This window comes from Lithobates pipiens, unplaced genomic scaffold, assembly GCF_037356315.1.
Source record: "Lithobates pipiens isolate NorthernLeopardFrog02 unplaced genomic scaffold, aLitPip1_a1.2 Scaffold_8, whole genome shotgun sequence".
Classification (NCBI taxonomy): Eukaryota; Metazoa; Chordata; class Amphibia; order Anura; family Ranidae; genus Lithobates; species Lithobates pipiens.
Window position 1 is genome coordinate 436,631,711 of NW_027507903.1, and position 19,375 is coordinate 436,651,085.

Here is a 19,375-nt window from a genome sequence, read left to right on the forward strand (position 1 = left end):
GTCATAGTCTTTTGACTAAAATGTCATTTTCGTTTTAGTCATATTTTAGTCTTTTGACTAAAATGCCTTTTTAGTCGACTAAAATCACCAGTACATTATAGTCAACTAAAATCATCAGTACATTTTAGTCGACTAAAATTGAATGCATTTAGTTAAATTTGAATGCATTAATTCTTTAGAAATGTCAAACATTATATATACTCCTGGAGTAAAAATCTAATTTGAACACGCACTACAGACAGATTTTGCGATATTGATATATATTAAGTTTTTATGAAAAAAAGTTTCATAAACAAACAAAAATATTGCTTTTTGACAAGCAGAAGTATAAGTTGAAAATTAAAAACAAAAAACAAAAAAAAAAAACTGTAAACTCTATTCACTGTAATGACATTGTACACATATTACCTGAATATATTACCGTACCAACATTAAATATTAAGGAAAAAAAAAGCCTTTTTCTTATTATTTTTTCTTTCAGCAGCTTAGTATGTATAGTTAATTTTGACATCAAATTTCAATTTAGTTTTAGTCATAGTCTTTGACTAAAATGCCATTAGTCATTTGAATTGTTTTAGTTTTAGTCATATTTTAGTCAACTAAAATAGTATTAATTTAGTCAAATAAAATATTTTAACACTAGCAAATAAAAACAATATAATACCCTTTTTTGTAAAAAAGAGTAAATAGATTTCAAACATGTCAAATCTTAAAATTGTGTGCGCCCGTGATATTGCGAAAAACAATGGTACCCAAAAATCTCTATAGGCAACGCTTTCAAAACCTTTACTGCTCATCAATTAAGAGTTAACCATGAGTTCTGGTGCTAGAATTATTACTCTCATGAGCAGGAGACAGATACTCTTTATGGAGACATTGGGGGTCTAATAGACCACCTAATAATGTCTAAGCACTAACACTTGCTCGAAATGCATCTACCACTTTGTCCCCTGCTCCATCTGTCAACCACTGTTCATATGAAGCTTCAATAAAAGGATTTTTGGAAGTGCAGCCATCTGCAATAATTTCCTTGCTGGCCATACATCTGTAGACTTGTTTTGTTTCTAAATGTATTGCTTTAAGAACTATTATCCGAGCATGCCGCCTGGCAGGTCAGGAAAGGGAGGGGACGAGCAAGCGTGCCCCCCCTCCTGAACCATACCAGACCACATGCCCTCAACATGGGGGAGATGGGTGCTTTGGGGCAGGGCGGGACCTGTGGTGTCTCAAGGGGGGGCTGTCTGAGCGACGTCAATGGATGCCACGCCCCATGCCTATATAGGAGGCACTGGACAGTGGGGAACATAATGGAGGAAGACAGCTTTGTGGCAAGACCAGCTTCTTTTTTGTCGGGTAACCGGCAGCGGTGAGGAAGAAAAAGAAGATGGTGAAACCGGAAGAAGACAGCTTGGGGAGAAAACAGTGGCAGAAAAAGACAACACTGGGAGAGACACTGCGGCTCAGAGCTATTTTACTAGTAAAGGAATTGTCAAAAACTGTCTCTTGTTTTTTGTAACTTTTCACTGCTTTTTAGGTGAGGGGGTAGGGGTACAATGTACTTAATACCCATTCACATAGGGCGGGGGCCAGGATCTGGGCTTAAAGGGGCTTCCAGATTCCGATAAGCCCCCTATCCGCAGACCCACTGGCTAGGGTTGTCGGGCAGGGCCCCCCCCCAAAAGCCCCCACCCCCCGGTTTGAGGGCATGCGTTCTGGTATGGTTCAGGAGGGGGGGGGGGCGCTTGCTTGTCACCTCATTTTGGATGGCATGCTCGGATAAGGGCTCAGTATGGATTTTGGGGGGGACCCCACGCCATTTTTATTTCAATTTTGGCATCAGGGCCCCCTCCAAATCCATACTAGACCAGAGGGACCTAGTATGTACCTGGGGGGAACCCTACGCTGTTTCTTTTGCAAATTTTTTTGCAGGCAATTTCTTTTTTTTACATGCAGCTTTCAGCGGGGAACCCCGCTGACAGCTGATGACTCATGGGTTTCTAAGGATGTGGCAGCCGGCTTTCCGGCCCCCTGTTTAGCAACCAGCTATATACAGTGGTAAAATAAGAACCATAAAATGCAAAACACATCAAAAATGCCCCACTTGCGTTTCTGGTGCAACTCCATTGAAGTCTATTAGCCGAAATTTGCAGAAAAAAATTCCCAGACCCTTTCCAAAAACACACCAGCTGCAAAACTCATAGATGTAAACTAGTACCATAGGAAACCATGTTAAATGGACAGTAGTGCGTTTTAGCAAACTGCAAAATGCACTAAAAATGCATAGGTGTGAATGTAGGGTCAAACGACATTTGCCAAGGGAACGAATGTACTTATGAGTATTTTCATACTTTCTTTTGAAAATCTACTAGCGTATTGGCCAGCTTTAGCCTGGTTTTAAGTGTACAAGGGATCATTGGATATTATTACAATTATGGCTTTTATGAAATATTAATAATAGTATTTAAAAAATATTATTAAATGCGTAACTTGGCTTTCAGATAATTTTACATTTACCTGCAGGTCAGCTTTAACAATAATGTGAGATAAATTTTGCCAGGTGCTCGTTGGTCATTTTTTATTACAAGCTTTGTTTTAGCAACCATACAATGACAGTTTCACCCCTGACTCCCAGGCTTTTATTAAGGGTTTTTTGCTGTCTGTTCAGTTATTGTAAAGCAAGTACCATCAATAGATTGCATTTCATTTGTACATGCTGGCCAAGCTCTCTGTTGCCTGGGCAACCACACACAAAGCACGTCTCCAACCACCGTTTTCTTATTTCATGAATCATATTGGAAATGTGATGTTGAGGAGAGAAGCAGTGAACCACAAGTATGTGACACTTTCTCAGTTTTCAGGGATGTTATAGGAAACACATGACTTGCCATGCTTCAGAGCCTGCTGTTAGGTTCTGAGTCATGATGTTAACTATTTGTTGAAACAGCAGACCTGAATGATATTAATTAGTAATATAGCGAAAGCAATGGTAACCCATAACATCCCGCCTCTTTAAAGAGAAACTATAATGCTTTTTGGTTACGTTATTTTATATATATTTTTTTTTAATTGTATTTTTTATTACATTTTACCAAAACAAATACAGAGTAATTATGCAGAACAATATGTACTGAGCACAAAAGTTTGATGAATATAACAAGAACATTTAAGAACAGGGAATTATCGTCCACGTTATTTTATATTTAAGGTTTATAAATGGACTTTTGATATATTTATTTTATTATTTGCATGAACTCTTTATTTTACAAATATATACAGGTGCATAAAATATCATCAAAATGTGAATTTATTCCAGTAATTCAATTAAAAAAGTGAAACTCTATATTTTATATAGATGCGCTACACCAGGGGTCAGCAACCCTTTTCCACTAAAAGGCCGGATTCAATGTATGTGAATGCATGGAGGGCCACATTCACCTGCTAAAAAATAAAAATAACATTACACAGCCCCGCACCCCTGGCCCTCCTTATTTTACACAGCCCCCACACCTCTGGCCCCCTTTACATTACAAAGCCCCTGCACCTCTGGCCCCCTTTACATTACAAAGCCCCTGTATCTCTGGACCCCTTTACATTACACAGCCCCCCTGCATATTACACATATTATACAACCCCCGCCTGAACATCATACAGCTCCCCTGCATATTACACAGCCCCCCTGCATATTACACAGCCCCCTGGCTGTGTAAGGACAGAGGGATGGGGCGCTTTACAAGTTTTTTTTTATTTGTTTTTTTTTATTTGTTTTTTTTTTTTTTAAATTTTTCTACACTGTCCCTTTGGAAAAGAAAAATCTGATCACTTTTTTGCTGTCGGAAGGAATGTAAACATCCCTTGTGGCAGTAGTAGGCTGAGACAGGTAATCTTTATGGAGGGATCTGTGGTCAATTAGACCTGAAAAATAAATAAAAATGACAGATTCACTGAAGGTGTTAAAGAGGAAGTAAACCCTCCTGCAAAAAAATAAGTAAAAACACACCCTGCAAGATAAAGGCATAATGAGCTAGTATGCATAGCATACCAGCTCATTATGAATTGCTTACCCAAGAACAAATCCCCAGCAGCCATCCTCGTCTCCCCCTCAGGCCGCCGACGTGTTGCCCGGGGCTTGCTTCCGGGTATCATGGATCTGGCGCTGTGATTGGCCAGAGCCGCAATTACATCACTCCCGCACATGCATGCGGTAGCCACCACGAACGGCACAGTACAACTGAAGCAACGGCATTTACAGCCATTACTTCAGTTGGTTTAAGTGCGCATGACGTCACATGACGTCGGCACATGCAAATACAGGGATATCTCCTATACTGTGCAGGTTTAGGAGATATCCAGTGCAGCTACAGGCAAGCCTAATTATAGGCTTGCCTGTAGTTTAAAGTGGTTGTAAAGGGTTTACAACCACTTTAATTGTTTAGGTAGGAACGAGTTAAAGTGTTACTAAACCCAGGAACATGCATTCAATTTATATGCTCTCCCACAGTACTAGGAATGGGCTCGATGTTTGAGTCAAACTTAAGTTTGACTCGAACTTCAACTGTCCGTTTGTTCGTAGAATTGCAGATTTGAGACTGCTCGAGATTGCAGGCTGCTGATTTGCCAAAGCATGCACCTGACTTGCATGCCTTGGCCAATCACCGCATAGTGTGCTGTGAGAACCATGATTGGCAAAAGGCAAGGTGCCTTTTTAGCCAATCATGGCTCAGGGGCTAAATCCACGCCCCACACTATATAAGGCTGCTGCTTAGACGGCGGCCGTATATAGTGAATGAATAGAGAGGTAGTCAGTGTATAGTGCAGTCAGTGTAGTATATATAATACAGTGTACAGTATATAGTGCAGTCCGTGTAGTGTATATATATATATATATATATATGTAGCACTAACCCCCGAAAGAGCTTCTGGTTTTATTCGGGCTTACCGTTACCCCTTCTGCCCGCCTCTTCATCTTAGAGGGGTTCCCGTGGAAAGTAGCCCAAATGAAGCTATATCAGACATGTGGTCCTTTTTGAAGATTTATTTAGGGGTAATACCAAAGAAAGACACAAGACACAGTCCTTCAATAGAGGGTTAGAGGATAAGGGGAGTTCATGCACCTAGTAATTGCGGGTTAGAGGTATCAGTCAGATCCAGAGGACAAACAGCTCCACAGACTGGATCCAGCAGTCACCGGATAGGCCCCTCTCACTTGACCTAGCAGCCAATGATATGCCAAACAAAGTCTCTGCCACAGACTTGTTAATTGATCTTAGTGGTTCTTGAGAGTAGATGCGCAACAAAGTCTCTACCACAGACTTGTTAATTAAACTTAGAGATTCTTGAGAGTTTTTAGGAAGAACTACCATACAGTACCAGATTCTTTCAGCCGACCCGGCGATACTGTAAGGATATTGATCTGGGATGCGTCCTCAAACTGAGTTTCCAGGCTCCTCCAGAGACACCAGCCTTGCGCTCGGTCCTCCACTGGAAAAGTCCTCCCCTGGATCCTTCAGCTTTCCTTGGCTTTTCCCCGCAGGCGAGACAGCGCAGGACCACCCCTGGATCAGTAGGCCCCAAGACATTCCTGGGCCTACACTCTCAGTTGCGATGCCTCAGGCCAGCAGGCCCCAAGGCACAAGACCATGCGGCACAGACCCCAGGCCAGGAGGGCCCTGGGGTTGGGATCACGGACCCCGGAAAACAAACGCAGAAAAATGGCGTCGGTACCTTAAATACCCTCTCCCAGAATGCACAGCAAGGAAACCACACCCACTGAACCATTTCTGAGCAAGAGGCAATATTCAATGCATCCAGCCTGCTGCTGTTTCACACCCACTGATGGTGACAGCAACACCTACGGTCAGGTGGGAATCAGTGCAACCCAACTGGACTGGTACAGAAACCAGAACTTTTAGAGAAATTATTCTGAGCCAAACTACAGCTTCAGATAATTAAATTTGAAAAAACAATAGAATCTGCTCATCAGGAGCAAGACCCTACATACTCCCCCCTTCGCATTAGACGATGTCCCCATCGTCTGGGAAAAGAAAAACATAAAGACATTCAGTCCTGAAAGTCTGGTACCTGAACTCAAAATTTGGACAGGGAAGGGAAGGTAAAACAAACACTCAACACATTAGAATAATTTTACATGCAAACAAGTTACATAACACATAACTCCCATTTTATAAAACCACCCACTCTCCAGTAGCTTGATAGAAGATTTCGTTGTTCTCCTGAAACGAGATACATAAGAAAAGAAACACAAACATACAAAATGTGCGATTACGGAAGCAAAGCCTCACTTTAAAAGAAAATGAAATGACACTTTCTTTCCAGTATTTTTACTGCGTGTCTAAGTGCAATAATCCAACCAGTTATGCAAACCTTCACCACCTAGTGGCGAAAGCAGAGTATATAGTGCAGTCCATGTAGTATATAGTACCCCTACCTATTTACCCAAAAAGTGACAAAAAGTAAAAACCAAAAGAGACAGTTTTTGACAATTCTTTAAAAAAAACAAAAAAAAAACTGTGATGTACATTCATCTTCAATCACGCCACACAACAGACCTGAAAAATGTAATTTTTTTTAAAGGCACCGCCTCGATTGGAGGCCTCCTGGCGACTTCTGTCTCTTGGCTTTGACAGCTGTTATGTAGCAAGGGCGGGGCCACTCAATGACATAACCCAGTGACCCGCCCCCTTCCGACATCATGTGATGTCAGAGGGGGGCTGGTCATCTAGTTACGTCAGTGCCTTTGCCTATATATCAGCTGTCAAATCAAAAAGACAGCAGTCGCTGGGAGGCCTCCCGTGGGGAAGGAGTTTTTTCTATCTTTCGGGTCCATTGGGCGGCGTGATTGATGGAGGATGTACATCGTGGGACACTTTTTTTTATAAAGGAATTGTCAAAAACTGTCTCTTGTGGTTTTTACTTTTTGACACTTTTTTGGTGAATGGGTAGGGGTACAATGTACCCAATACCTATTCATATAGGGGGTCGGGATCTGGGGGCCCCCTTGTGAAAGGGGGCTCCCAGATTCTGATAATCCCCCTGCCCACAGACCCCAACAACCACCGGCCAGGGTTGTCGGGAAGAGGCCCTTGTTCCCATAAACATGAGGATAAGGTGCTTTGGGGTGGGGGGCACAGAGCCCCCCGCCCCAAATCACCCACCATAGCCTGGTATAGTTCAGGAGGGGGGAGGGCGCTCGCTCATCCCCCCCATCCTGACCTCCAGGCTGCATGCTCGGATAAGGGTCTGGTATGGATTTTGGGGGAGAACCCACACCAATTTTTTTTTTATTAAAAAAGGGCCTGGTATGGACTGGGGAGGGGGAGGGGGGGCACTCCATTTTTTTCATTGTTTTTTTTTCTATATTGCCAGGAGCCATCAATACATTACAGCCGCAAGCAATTTTAACTGCTTCCCAACTAGCCCCCGCAGTTATACTGCGGCAGGTTGGCTCCCCTGCTCAAGCCATCGTAGCTATACGTTGGCTCCCAGGGTGGGGATAGCCGGCACGCAGGTGCCAATGCTTATGGCCGACGGTCGCGATGGCCATCGCGATCGTGAGTAGGAGACATAGAACAAGGACGAGTGTGTGTAAACACACACTTCCCTGTTCTGTTCTGACAGCAGGGACAGATCGTGTGTTCCTATTAGCTAGGAACAATGATCCGTCACTTCCTCTAGTAAATCCCCTCCCCCTTCAGTTAGAATCACCTCCCAGGGAACACAGTTAACCCCTTGATCGCCTCCTAGTGTTAACCCCTTCACTGCCATTGAAATTTCTACTGTAATCAATGCATTTTTATAGCACTGATCGCTGTATTAATGCCAATGGTCCCAAAAATATGTCAAAATTGTCCAATGTGTCCACCATTATGTCACAGTCACAATAAAAATCGCAGATCGCTGCCATTACTAGTAAAAAAAAAAAAAATGCTATAAATCTATCCCCTATTTTGTAGACGATACCACCAAAAGAAAGCTCTATTCGTGGGAAAAAAAGGACGTCAATTTTATTGTAACACCACACGACAATGCAATTGTCAGTTACAGCGATGCAGTGCTGAATCACAAAAAGTGCTCTGGTCAGGAAGGGGGTAAATTCTTCCAGGGTTGAAGTAGTTAAAGTGGTTGTAAACTCTCAAAAAAAAAAAAAACCTGCAAGTCACAGGCATAATGAGCTAGTATGCATAGCATACCTGCTTATTATGAAATACTTACCTTAGATCGAAGCTGTTGCAGCGGTCCCTGTACATTGCTGTGACCGGAGACATGCCTCCCAGAGTTATTTCTGGGTTCACGGGCTTTGGTGCTGTGATTGGCCATGCATGCGGGAGCTGACGGTCACGGCACAGCCCATGAAGAAACGACACGAGCAAGCCATTTCTTCAATGCACATGTGCCAATGACGTCAGCACATGCGGATACAAGTTTAGGAGATATTCACGGTACCTACAGGTAAGCCTTATTATGTAGCTAAATGTGGTAGTAGAGGATTTACAACCACTTTAAATTACATTTTTTCCTTTAGAAATGTCAGTATTGCTGCGGCATGTTCTACACATTGCACATATGCGCCACTTTACATGCAGACTAAGGGAATGCCCCAGGCTCAATATTTAAAGGAATATTTCATTTTTATTTTTTCGCTTTAAGCATCATTAAAATCACTGGTCTAAAAATTATTGTTTTAAAAACATTTTTTTGCATTCATACATGTCAGGGCAATATCCGGGTCCCCATACACTTTTCATGGCAATAACTTGCACATAAGCCTTTAAAATGAGGACTTTTGATTTTTCATGTTCACTAGAACTTTTCGCCTGTTTGAGGTGTTCTGGTATGAACTGAACTGGGGGGTGTTCGGCCCATCCCTAGACAGTACACAGAACATGGAAATGCAATTATTTTAGTAAATATAAACTGTTAAAGAGGAAGTAAACCCTGATGGGTTTACTTCCTCTTTGATTCCCTGCAAAGGTAAGGCATAATGGACTACTATGCATCGCATAGTAGTCCATTATGTGTCACTTACCTGACACAGGAGCCAGCGAAGTCACCGCTGTCCCCTGTAGTCCAGAGCATCCATCTTCTCGGTGGGTCTCGCTGCTCCGCCGCTGTCATTCGGCGAAGCCACGATGACGTTACTCCCGCGCATGCGCACGGGAGCCGCCACTCGCAGCATATCGCAGTTGACAGTGGTGCCTGTCTTTCGGAAAATATCTCCTAAACTGTGTAGGTTTAGGAGATATTTCTTGGACCTACAGGTAAGCCTTAATCTAGGCTTACCTGTCAAAGTTGGTTGTAAGGGTTTACAACCACTTTAAATACCTTTTCCCATCAGCAGTATAGAAAGTGTGACTACCAGTGCCTGGTTAAAGCTTGTAGGAGGAGTATTAATGGCAATACTGCACCAGCTTTCCTGACACCTGACCTTCTGTCTGGACAGTGCTGATTGGCCCTGTGCTGATAACACGCACTCTCCCAAGAAAAAAAAACTCTCTAGCAATACACACCAAACTGAACATGTGCAGCCTGACTCCACTAACTCTGTCTTATCCGGACATGTTTTGGAGTCAGTGAAAGAAGAGGAGGATCTGTGCATACAGGATCAAACAGCCTTTTTGCACAGTGCAGAGGATTAACCCCTTAGGTTCCAGAGTGAGTATAACAAGCATGCATTACTGCATGTACAGAGTGATTTTACTGTTGTGGGTTTAGTAACACTTTAAGTGTTAGGTGGTTACTATCTTGTCAGGGAAAAATCACTGGTCAGGTACAGTATTCACACTGGCCTCACACCATATATCAGTAACTCTTTAGTAACGCCCTGTGGCTAGCCCACACATACAATATTTGAACTAGCTCCACAGAAAGCCAGTTCAGTTCACATGTCATGTGAATCAGATGCAGTTTAAAATGCATTCCAATTCACATATATGTAAAGTTGTGAACCCAGTCTTAGTTACTGCCAATTGCTGCTTATTTTAGAACTATAAACAGAACCGATGGCTTATTTGCCAGAGGCTGCTGTCAGAGTTCCTTCAGCACAGTCAAGGACTTTTTGCAGGAGTGTGGCTAAATTAGAGTAAACCTGATAATCCACAAGATCAGCAATGGTATTACAAAACAGCAACTGCAATGGTAATCAATTCTGCGATAACTCCTCTGTAAACAGTAGGCTATATTCACTTTAGAGTGCACTCTATATTAATGGCAGAGATAAAACTTAACACTCCCTAAAGAGATACCGCTTACTGTGGACAATAGGCAAAGTTCTTGTGAAGCAGATATCTGAGTGAGCAGTCTTTAACCCTAGTTTTTCAGCCAACTATCATTGGGGCCCAGTCTTTACAGTGGTGCACATGTGTACAGTCCCAGTAAAGTCTGCATGCAGTAAATAATGCAGTTAGATGACCAGTCCATATGTGCTCATTCTCTGCTAGCAGCAACAGCTTAATGGCAGCAGTGTCCTCTCACCAGTCCCAGCGATACAGCAATCGGAGTCTAGTGAAAGCAGCGCACTCTACAAGGAGAGCCCAGTTCAATTGAAGGATCCACACATAGGTTCCCAGGCTCAGCGTGTCCATTCACACCAGAACAGGATAATGAAAAAGTTGGAGCCAGTGTCTTGTCGAATACTGTCCTCCATTGGATAGTGTCCGTCCTATACTGCGCTTGCGCAGTACGGGGGACAAAGGAGACACCGAAAATCTCTGAGGGTGAACAGTTGATCGTCAGCTCTACTCTGCGCCTGCGCGCTGAGTCCAGGTTCAAGCCCCGCAATCCAAGTGGACATAGAGTTAGAATAAAAATATGCCCTGTTACAAAGTGGTGACTATTAAGTGTGCAGGCGCTATGCACAGCTCATGGTCAGCTATTCAACTTTGGAAACTTTCGGCGTCTCCTTATCCTCCGTACTGCGCAAACGCTGTGCCTGCGCAGTATGGGCGGACACTATCCGATGGGGGGACCTTTCTCGGCAGGGGGGACAGTATTCAACAAGACACCGGCTCCATCTTTTTGCAGATACAGCAAAAGGGTCCCGCTGTTCAGATGTCAGCTCACTTCTGGATCTGCCTGGAGTGTCTCTGGTCCTCAGCACATGGCTGAAGGCTTGTAGCAGTTTGATGTGCACACAGAAATAGTAGTCTCCTTACACCAAAGAGGACATTTTCAGTATTCAGCCTGTGATATGAACATACAGCTCTCTCTCTCTCTCTCTCTCTCTCCTTATTCCCGGGTGGCATTGGAAATTGCAGTCCAAATGTCCATAAACTGCCATAGTAAAGTTTATTTTCTGAACTTCATCTCTCATGATTCAGTGCTACCAACCATCAGGTCTCTTGAGCTCCTTCTGTCAGCTCTCTCTGGTGAATGAAGGCGAGGTAGTGTTAACTCATTCAGCTGAAGTCCAGTGGAGACACAGAAAGCACTGCAACCCAGTGTCCTAAATTACTCTCTGTCTTCAGCCAAGCTACATACACATATTATTACACTAGTTAATTGTCATAAACATTAACAGACATACAATTTCCACTGAATAGATAGGATAGAGGTGGTATCTTGTTCTTTGACGCACACACAGAGCATCAGTGTATTTTAAATATATAGTGTTAATCAGATGTAAAGGCTATGCAAATATTTGAACAATGTTTACATGACAGATTTTTCATATTCACTGTATCTTTCTGATGAAGCTTATTACGAAAGGTGTTGAAGCCAAGATACCATTTCCATCCTATCTATTCCATGGAACCTGTATATACAGTATGTTAATAGTATAGTTCAACCGACCAGTGTAACGAGATGTGCACACAATGCAATAAGGATATGTAAGATGGTATTTTAATAGGCATTTGATTTTCTATGCAACTGCTGACATGGTGGCAATATGTCTTAAAGTTTCTGTTGATACAGTATTTATTTTGAATAATATTCTTTGATATAAAAGGTTTTTTATTCAAATATCTGTTTTCATTTAGGCACCTTGAAATTCCCATTTCTTTGTATCTCTTTTCTCTTTGTAACAGGAAATCAGTCCTCCTTTTATATAACTACCCATGGCACAGGTTACCAGTTTATATGATGTGGTAATATGGACTTTTTTTTAGATGACATTGGCAGTGATCCATAGAAACAATCATAAGGCGTTTCTACATTTGTGCAAGTTTGACTGTCTGAATGGCGTTGTGATGAAGCACATATACCCTACTGATAACCTCAATTTTGTCACATTAGTTGACAAGGGGAAGATAGTTTCTTTGAAATTCTTTGGCATAGTGACATTTGATGGGAGGGATCAGTTCATGAACAATGGGTTGGTTACAAGAATATATAGTGATTTCAGGTTGGAAAGCTCACAGCTGAAGTCACAGAAATAGGTGTGCATTTGGATAGACAGGATATAAACAACCTGTTGGCAGGTGCAACACAACATGGGCACAGCATTACCCCACTGGGCACCACAGACCGACCAAAGCTCAGGCTCCTGTGTTTGTGTAGACCCCACTCCTTTAGGAAGTATCTCAACTTACATTGTATCCATCATACAACATACTTGCCCACTGTCTTCCCAGCAGAACTGGGTTCTTTCTGGATAATCCATAGAGGAAGGAGACACCAGTGTCATCAGTTTTCAAAACTTTACTTGACAACTTAATTAAAGAAATAATAAAATGTCACGACTCATAGTAAGACAACATTCTGGAAAATATCAGAGTCTTTTCACCAGTGTTTTTTTGAACATTTACCCTTCGTAATGGTCACACCTCTTCTGCCCTAATCCTTACCGGCCGAGATTCAAACCGTTAATGGACAGGCTGAATGTAGCAGCTATAGCCGCAAGCGATAATCACTGTCTTCTCCAAGGTGGGGATGGCTTCCTCCACTCACCCCAGTGGTTGCAGTAAGAAATTTGCACAATGTATGGGCCTGCCTTAGAGGCTCTGACCAGTTCTAGGCCAATGCAGCCAGAAGCCAACACCTCTCTTCTTGCTGACTCCTACGCCATCCCTATGCCCACACACACTACTTTTATTTAGCACTTTTTTATTATTTTTACAGGAGCAACGCCTAGAGGCCTAGTTAGAGAATGCTATGCCACCCTCCTACAAACCTTAATTTCATGGTTCTACCACAATTTTCTTGTATCAGCAGCTGTGTTGTCTAAGGCCGCGTACACATGGGCGGATTGTCTGCCCAACTAAGTTCGGCAGACAATCCGACAGACAGTCCGTTCAAAATTTGCATGAACGGACTTGACCACACACGATGAGCAGACAGTCCGCTGAAAGCATGCGTGATGACGTGTACAGCACGTACGACGGGACTAGAAAAACGACGTCCTATACACTGCAATGCAACCTTCTGCCGTGTAAACCCTTTCTGAGCATGCGCCATACTTAGTCCATCCAACTTGCCTACACGCGAGCGGACTGTCCGCTGAAACCAAGTTTGGACGGACAAAACCAAGTTTGAACGGACTGTCTTACGGAAATTCCGTAAGACTTTGTTCGTCAGACTGTCCGCTGAAAAAGTCCGCTGAAGCCCACACGAGCGGATTGTCCGCTGAAACACTGTTCAGCGGACTAAGTTGGACAGACAATCCGCCCGTGTGTACGCGGCCTGAATCTAACTGCAGTGTATTAGGTACCAGGGTTAGACTAATGCCGCGTACACACAACCGGACTCTCCAGCAGACTAGGTCTGACGGGATCAGTCCGTCTGTCAATCTGATTGTGTGTGGGTTAGTCCGAACGTGTTTTGAAAAAAAAAAATCAGACAGACCTAGAAATAGAACATGTTTCAAATCTACCCGGCGGACTCAATTCCGACGGACTAAAAATTGGGAAAACCGTTTGTCTGTGTGCTAGTCCCACAGACCAAATACGACGCAAGGGCAGCTATTGGCTACTGGCTATTGAACTTCCTTGTTTAGTCCCGTTTATGTCATCACGTTCAAAACAAATGGACTTTCGAATGGAATTAGTCCGTTCATGTGTGGCCAAGTCCGTTCGTTCCGAAAGTCCGTCAGAACTCTGCCGAAAATCGGTCGGGAAGAGAGTTGGAGCTAATCTGCCGGAAAGTCCAGTCGTGTGTACGTGGTAATTAGGCCTGATTCACGCCTATGCATTTTTAGTGCTTTTTGCATTTTGCAGATTTGAACTACAGAACGTGTTCTATAGGAAACCATGTTGAATGGACTTTAGGGCAAATCTGGAAAATGCAAAAAGCACTAAAAATGCATAGGTGTGAATCAGGCCTTACTGCACTCAGTAATCAGCACTTATACCCCATACACACAATCGGATTTTCCGTCGGAAAAAACTTGGATGGTTTTTCCAACGGAATTCCGCTCAAGCTTGGCTTGCATACACACGATCACACAAAAGTTCTCTGAACTTTCAATCATCAAGAACGCGGTGACGTTCAACACTACGACGAGCCAAGAAAATAAAGTTCAATGTTTCCGAGCATGCGTCAAATTGTTTCCGATCATGCGTAGGAATTTTGCGTGTCGGAATTTGTACAGACGATCGGAATTTCCGATCGGAAAAATAGAGAACCTGCTCTCAACCTTTTGCTGGCTGGAATTCTGCTAGCTAAAAGTTTGATGGAGCATACACACGGTTGGAATTTCTGACCAAAAGCTCACATCTGACTTTTGCTGACAGAATTTCTGATCGTGTGTATGGGGCTTTAGGCCTGGTTCACACCTATGCATGTTGCAGATGATGCATATTCCAGGTACATTTCGCATTTTTCAATACACGTTTCTGATCCATTGAAGTCTATGGAACCAAAAACAAAGCCTACTGGTCGCTGGCCCTTTCCATAAAATGCATAGATGTGAATGTGATCCATAGGAAACCATGTTAAATAGATTGTAGCGTGTTTCTGCAAAACTAATCCTTACCGGCGAGATTCAAACCATTAATGGACAGGCAGAATGTAGCAGCTATAGCCACCAGCGATAATCACTGTCTTCTCCAAGGTGGGGATGGCTTCCGACGCTCGCCCCAGTGTTTGCAGGAAAGAAATTTGCACCATGTATGGTCTGCCTTAGAGGCTCTGACCAGTCCCACGGCCAATGCAGCCAGAAGTCATGCCTCTCTTCTCGCTACTCCATTCCTATGCCCACACTCACTACTTTTCATTAGTACTTTTTTTATTATTTTTACAGGGGCAACACCTAGAGGCATAGTTAGAGAATGCTATGCCACCCTCCTACAAACCTTAATTTCATAGTCCTACCACCATTTTCTTGTATCTGCAGCTAAAAAATGCACAAAAAAATGCATTGGTGTGAACCAGGCCTAAGTGGCAGACCTCGTTTAATACGCAACCTACCTTTCTCTGCAATACAAGTCTGTGTAAGAACACTTGTGATGAGTCGTGTGGATGTTGTCAGCATAGAGCACTGCAGTGGAAGGGCTGAAAACAGAAAAAAATATTCTCTGTCCGTCTCCTTTGTTTATTCCTTCCAAATCGGTGTAAACATTCAGCATGAAGCAACTGCACATTACCTTTTCTGTCATAAAGAACATTCACTGCTGTTCTATCTCCTTGTATAGGGTGACTGGTATAGTATCCCCACCCCAACCATAGTCTTCTGTGGCAGCATGTAGCAGAAAGACCTGCTGGGTCCCTTGCACAGCTCTTTTAGCTTTTATTATGTTACCGTATTTTTCGCTACATAACACGCACCTGACCATAAGACACACCTAGGTTTTAGAGGTTGAAAACAAGAAAATGGTGTATTAAAATATTTTCCAGTGCCCATGAAATGCAGAGTGACCATTACCATAGAAAATGCAGTGTGACCATTACCTTAGAAAGTATTGGCAGGGTATTGCAGAGTATTGGCAGGGTATGGCAGAGTATTGGCAGGGTATTGCAGAGTATTGGCAGGGTATTGGCAGGGTATGGCAGAGTATTGGCAGGGAATTGCAGAGTATTGGCAGGGTATTGCAGGGTATTGGCAGGGTATGGCAGCGTATTGGCAGGGAATTGCAGAGTATTGGCAGGGTATGGAGGGATGGCTGTGACTGCACTTGTCACAGAGTAGTGCTGTGGGCACTACAGATGCAGCCTACAGGGCTGCTGCCATCTGATCTCTCCCCTCCACTTTACAGATCTGTACACAGAGGGGAGAGAGGAACCGGCATCATCACGACGCCGGTTTGTTTACAAGTGATCACTCCGTCATTTGACGGAGCACTCTGGAGCGCGGTGGGGGGCGGTGCCAAGCGTATATTCACACCATAAGACGCAGGCACATTTTCCCCCATATTTCTGGGGGCAAAAAGTGTGTCTTATGGTCCGAAAAATACGGTATGTCCTCAATGTAAGTCATGTAATACTGATTTGTTCAGCATATTTGTATGCACCTCCAAGATGACCACTGCCTTGCTAAATAAGCTGAGGGTAAAGATGATGGACTATTTCAGGTCCGATTTCAGCCCAAATTTTTGCCTGATTTCGCACCTGAAATGGACCAAAAGATGCACAGGACTCCTGTACAATTCGCACCGGAGCCACTGCCAAGAAGTGTGAACCGGTGTGAACCGGTCACAATCTCCTGCTATGCAAATTGGATGCAGAACCCACATCCAATTTGCAACAGTGTGAACCCAGCCTTAAGCTTGAGTCTTTAATTTGGTATTTTTGTTATTATTATTATTCATTTTATTATTATTAAAATGCTTTACCTTAGACAGCTATTGTTGTGATCCGGTTCACTCTGAAAAATGAATGCTACAGGATAAGGATTGTGTATACAGCATGATATTTAATAGAACATTTGCTAGATTTAGCAGTAAGTGGGGCTAATGAGCTTGTGAAAAGACATGGCCTATTTTCTAACGAGCTGTCAGAGAAACAGAAAGCAGAGGAGGAGAAGGTTGGGAATTTTTATAGGAAACTGGCCTTTCGAATAGTCAGTCTCAATGATCTGGAAAAAAAGTACACAAATTATGATAACATGAAAAACAAATCTGCTTTGTGCTCCTTGCACATGATAAAAATAAGAATAGTCTAATATTGTTTTTTTTTTGTTTTGTTTTTTAACCATTACTTGTTGTATATAATTGTTATGAACATAAAGGCCATACGCAGTTTGCTTCTACTAAACAGGTGTTAATTTAACAATTAAAGAGAGTATGTCCTAATAATAATGATTAAAACGACTAAAGGTTCACATTCCTGTAGCAGTAAAATGCTGGACCCTCTTAAAGTAAAAGCTTCAGCATTTTCTGCTACTATTGGTGCTTGACCCCTCAAGCCACACCCTTTAGATTCCTATGGGTCAGTAAGGCTGCTTCTCATTGGAAAGAAAAGGCCAGTAAGAATGTGTGAGGGGGGGGGGGGGGGGGGTAGCAGTATGCTGTGAAACTACCCAAAAGTGTTTCGGCTGCAGGTGTGTCTGCACTTTTTGGCATTTTTAAAGACAGGGTCTCTTTAATAGTTATAGTTTTATTTTATTTTATTTCAGATACACTTTCAATAATTCGAGAACACATGGTCACTGTCTACTGGGAACATTGTGGGTGTTTAGTCTAGATAAAGCAAATACTCTACTGTACTCAAACAGAGAATCTTCTGTATGCGCAAATATGAATGGTTCTATGTATATATACAGTATAATTGTGAACCTATAACTAGAAATAATTCTATTGCAATCTTAATACACAGTAATAAAATTATTTACCTATGAAAATGTATGTCATGTAGGTATATCACAACAATGGCAATTATTATACCTCCCTGTGTCCGGCCTGCTTAATCTTCTGCAGGGACCTGCTTTAGGAAGCCCAGTAATGGACCATAATTCCACTAATAACTACTGCTGCATATACGGGTGTATATACAGTATTTACACTCTGTATATCATTTCTTTTTGGTTTTTGATTGCGTGGGGAAGGATTAAAACCCCTGCAAAGTGCTGTTGGTGTCCCTGCTTAGTAGCTTAATCCTCATCATTCCTCCTGTTGGCCACTATAAACCCCAAGGTTGTACAGTTTCACTAGAACAAGAGGTAAAAGGTAATTTTTTTAATAAAATGCCTGTTTCAATGACAACTGTAAAGGAGAGGAAATTTGCCCACATTGTAAAGTTTGCCTATACAAGAAGTGAGCTCTCTCCACACAGCAAAAACAAAACAAACAAAAAAAATGATAAGGGTTTTAACCGCTTCCTACCATATACAAAACTAAAAATATTGTCTATAATACACATGAAAGAAAATGGAGGTTTGCTGACATTTTTACATTATTAATGAATTTTTATTTTCATCAACCACAGAGAATACGCCAAGCTAGCCGACCTGCCATGGATTGGGGTCCATCAATGGAAGAAAACAGGACAGGCATGTATGTTAATACCCTTGCAGGCAGCCAGTCCCCAAAACCTTTGATGGTTCACATGCGAAAATATGGAGGAATCACAAGTTATGAAAATAAAGCCATTGAGGTGGACAAAGAAATAGAGGAGGAGTCCATGATGTGATGTTAAAGAAGGAAGCAGATGGAACTGTGAAGAATACGTAGACTTCCTTTCCTCCCGGGGGCTTTTACATGCTTCCTTGACACAAAGCCAAGCTGTTCTTGATCTTGTGTTCAACCCAGCCCCTCTAAATGGAGGCTCTAGATTAAGAAATGGTATCAGTTGCTAGCTCTATGTGTGGGACTATGTGCAGAATTGTCATTGTAATTGTTTTGTTAAGGTAATGTCACTGATACCTTGTCTTGTCCGTGTGCTTGGATAAATCCATACTTCCTTGTGTATTTTCCAAGAGTTTGTTTCTACAGGTGGTAGTTGATCTGAAGGTTTTGCAAGCCATAAACTGCTTTAGAATTAACATATTTAAAGATCTTCACCCAAAAGTGAAAAAAGTAGTCAAAGATGCAATTGCCTGAGATAAAGGGGGGTATTTACTAAAACTGGAGAGTGCAAAATCTGACTCTGCATTGAAACTAATCAGCTTCCAGGTTTTAATGCTGCAGCTTAATTGAAATTTAGGTTAGAAGCTGATTGGTTACTATGCACAGCTGCACCAGAATCCGAGTGCTCCAGGTTTAGGAAATCTCCCACACAATGTTTTTAGTTAGCTGTAAACTAACTGTAAACTGGGGGATCTCCTCTGATCTTAAAAAGTAATTTATGGTGCATGTCCTCTAGAAGGTGGAAGTCAGCTCTTAGGGAAAGGACAGAATCTCTGTTGACTCTGTTGAGAGGAGTCCTGTCACTTTCTGTGTGGTGCTGAGACAGAAAGTGAAGAAAAAAATGCTCAGGTGGAACATAGCAATTAAAAACTGGCAGGGGTTTTACCACTCAGTCCATCCAAAACTAAAATAAAACTTTTTTT

General features: G+C 42.4%; 1 protein-coding gene across 1 annotated transcript in view; it reads left to right on the forward strand.

Annotated features, from left to right (window-relative positions):
• The window catches only part of SLC6A7 (solute carrier family 6 member 7), a 212,935-nt gene extending 194,143 nt beyond the window's left edge, over positions 1 to 18,792 (forward strand). The window contains exon 14 of the mRNA XM_077468287.1: positions 18,313 to 18,792. Within this exon, the coding sequence (XP_077324413.1) occupies positions 18,313 to 18,516 (204 nt within the window). The 3' untranslated portion in view covers positions 18,517 to 18,792. The remainder of the gene's footprint in view (positions 1 to 18,312) is intronic.
• Positions 18,793 to 19,375: the final 583 nt, after the last annotated feature.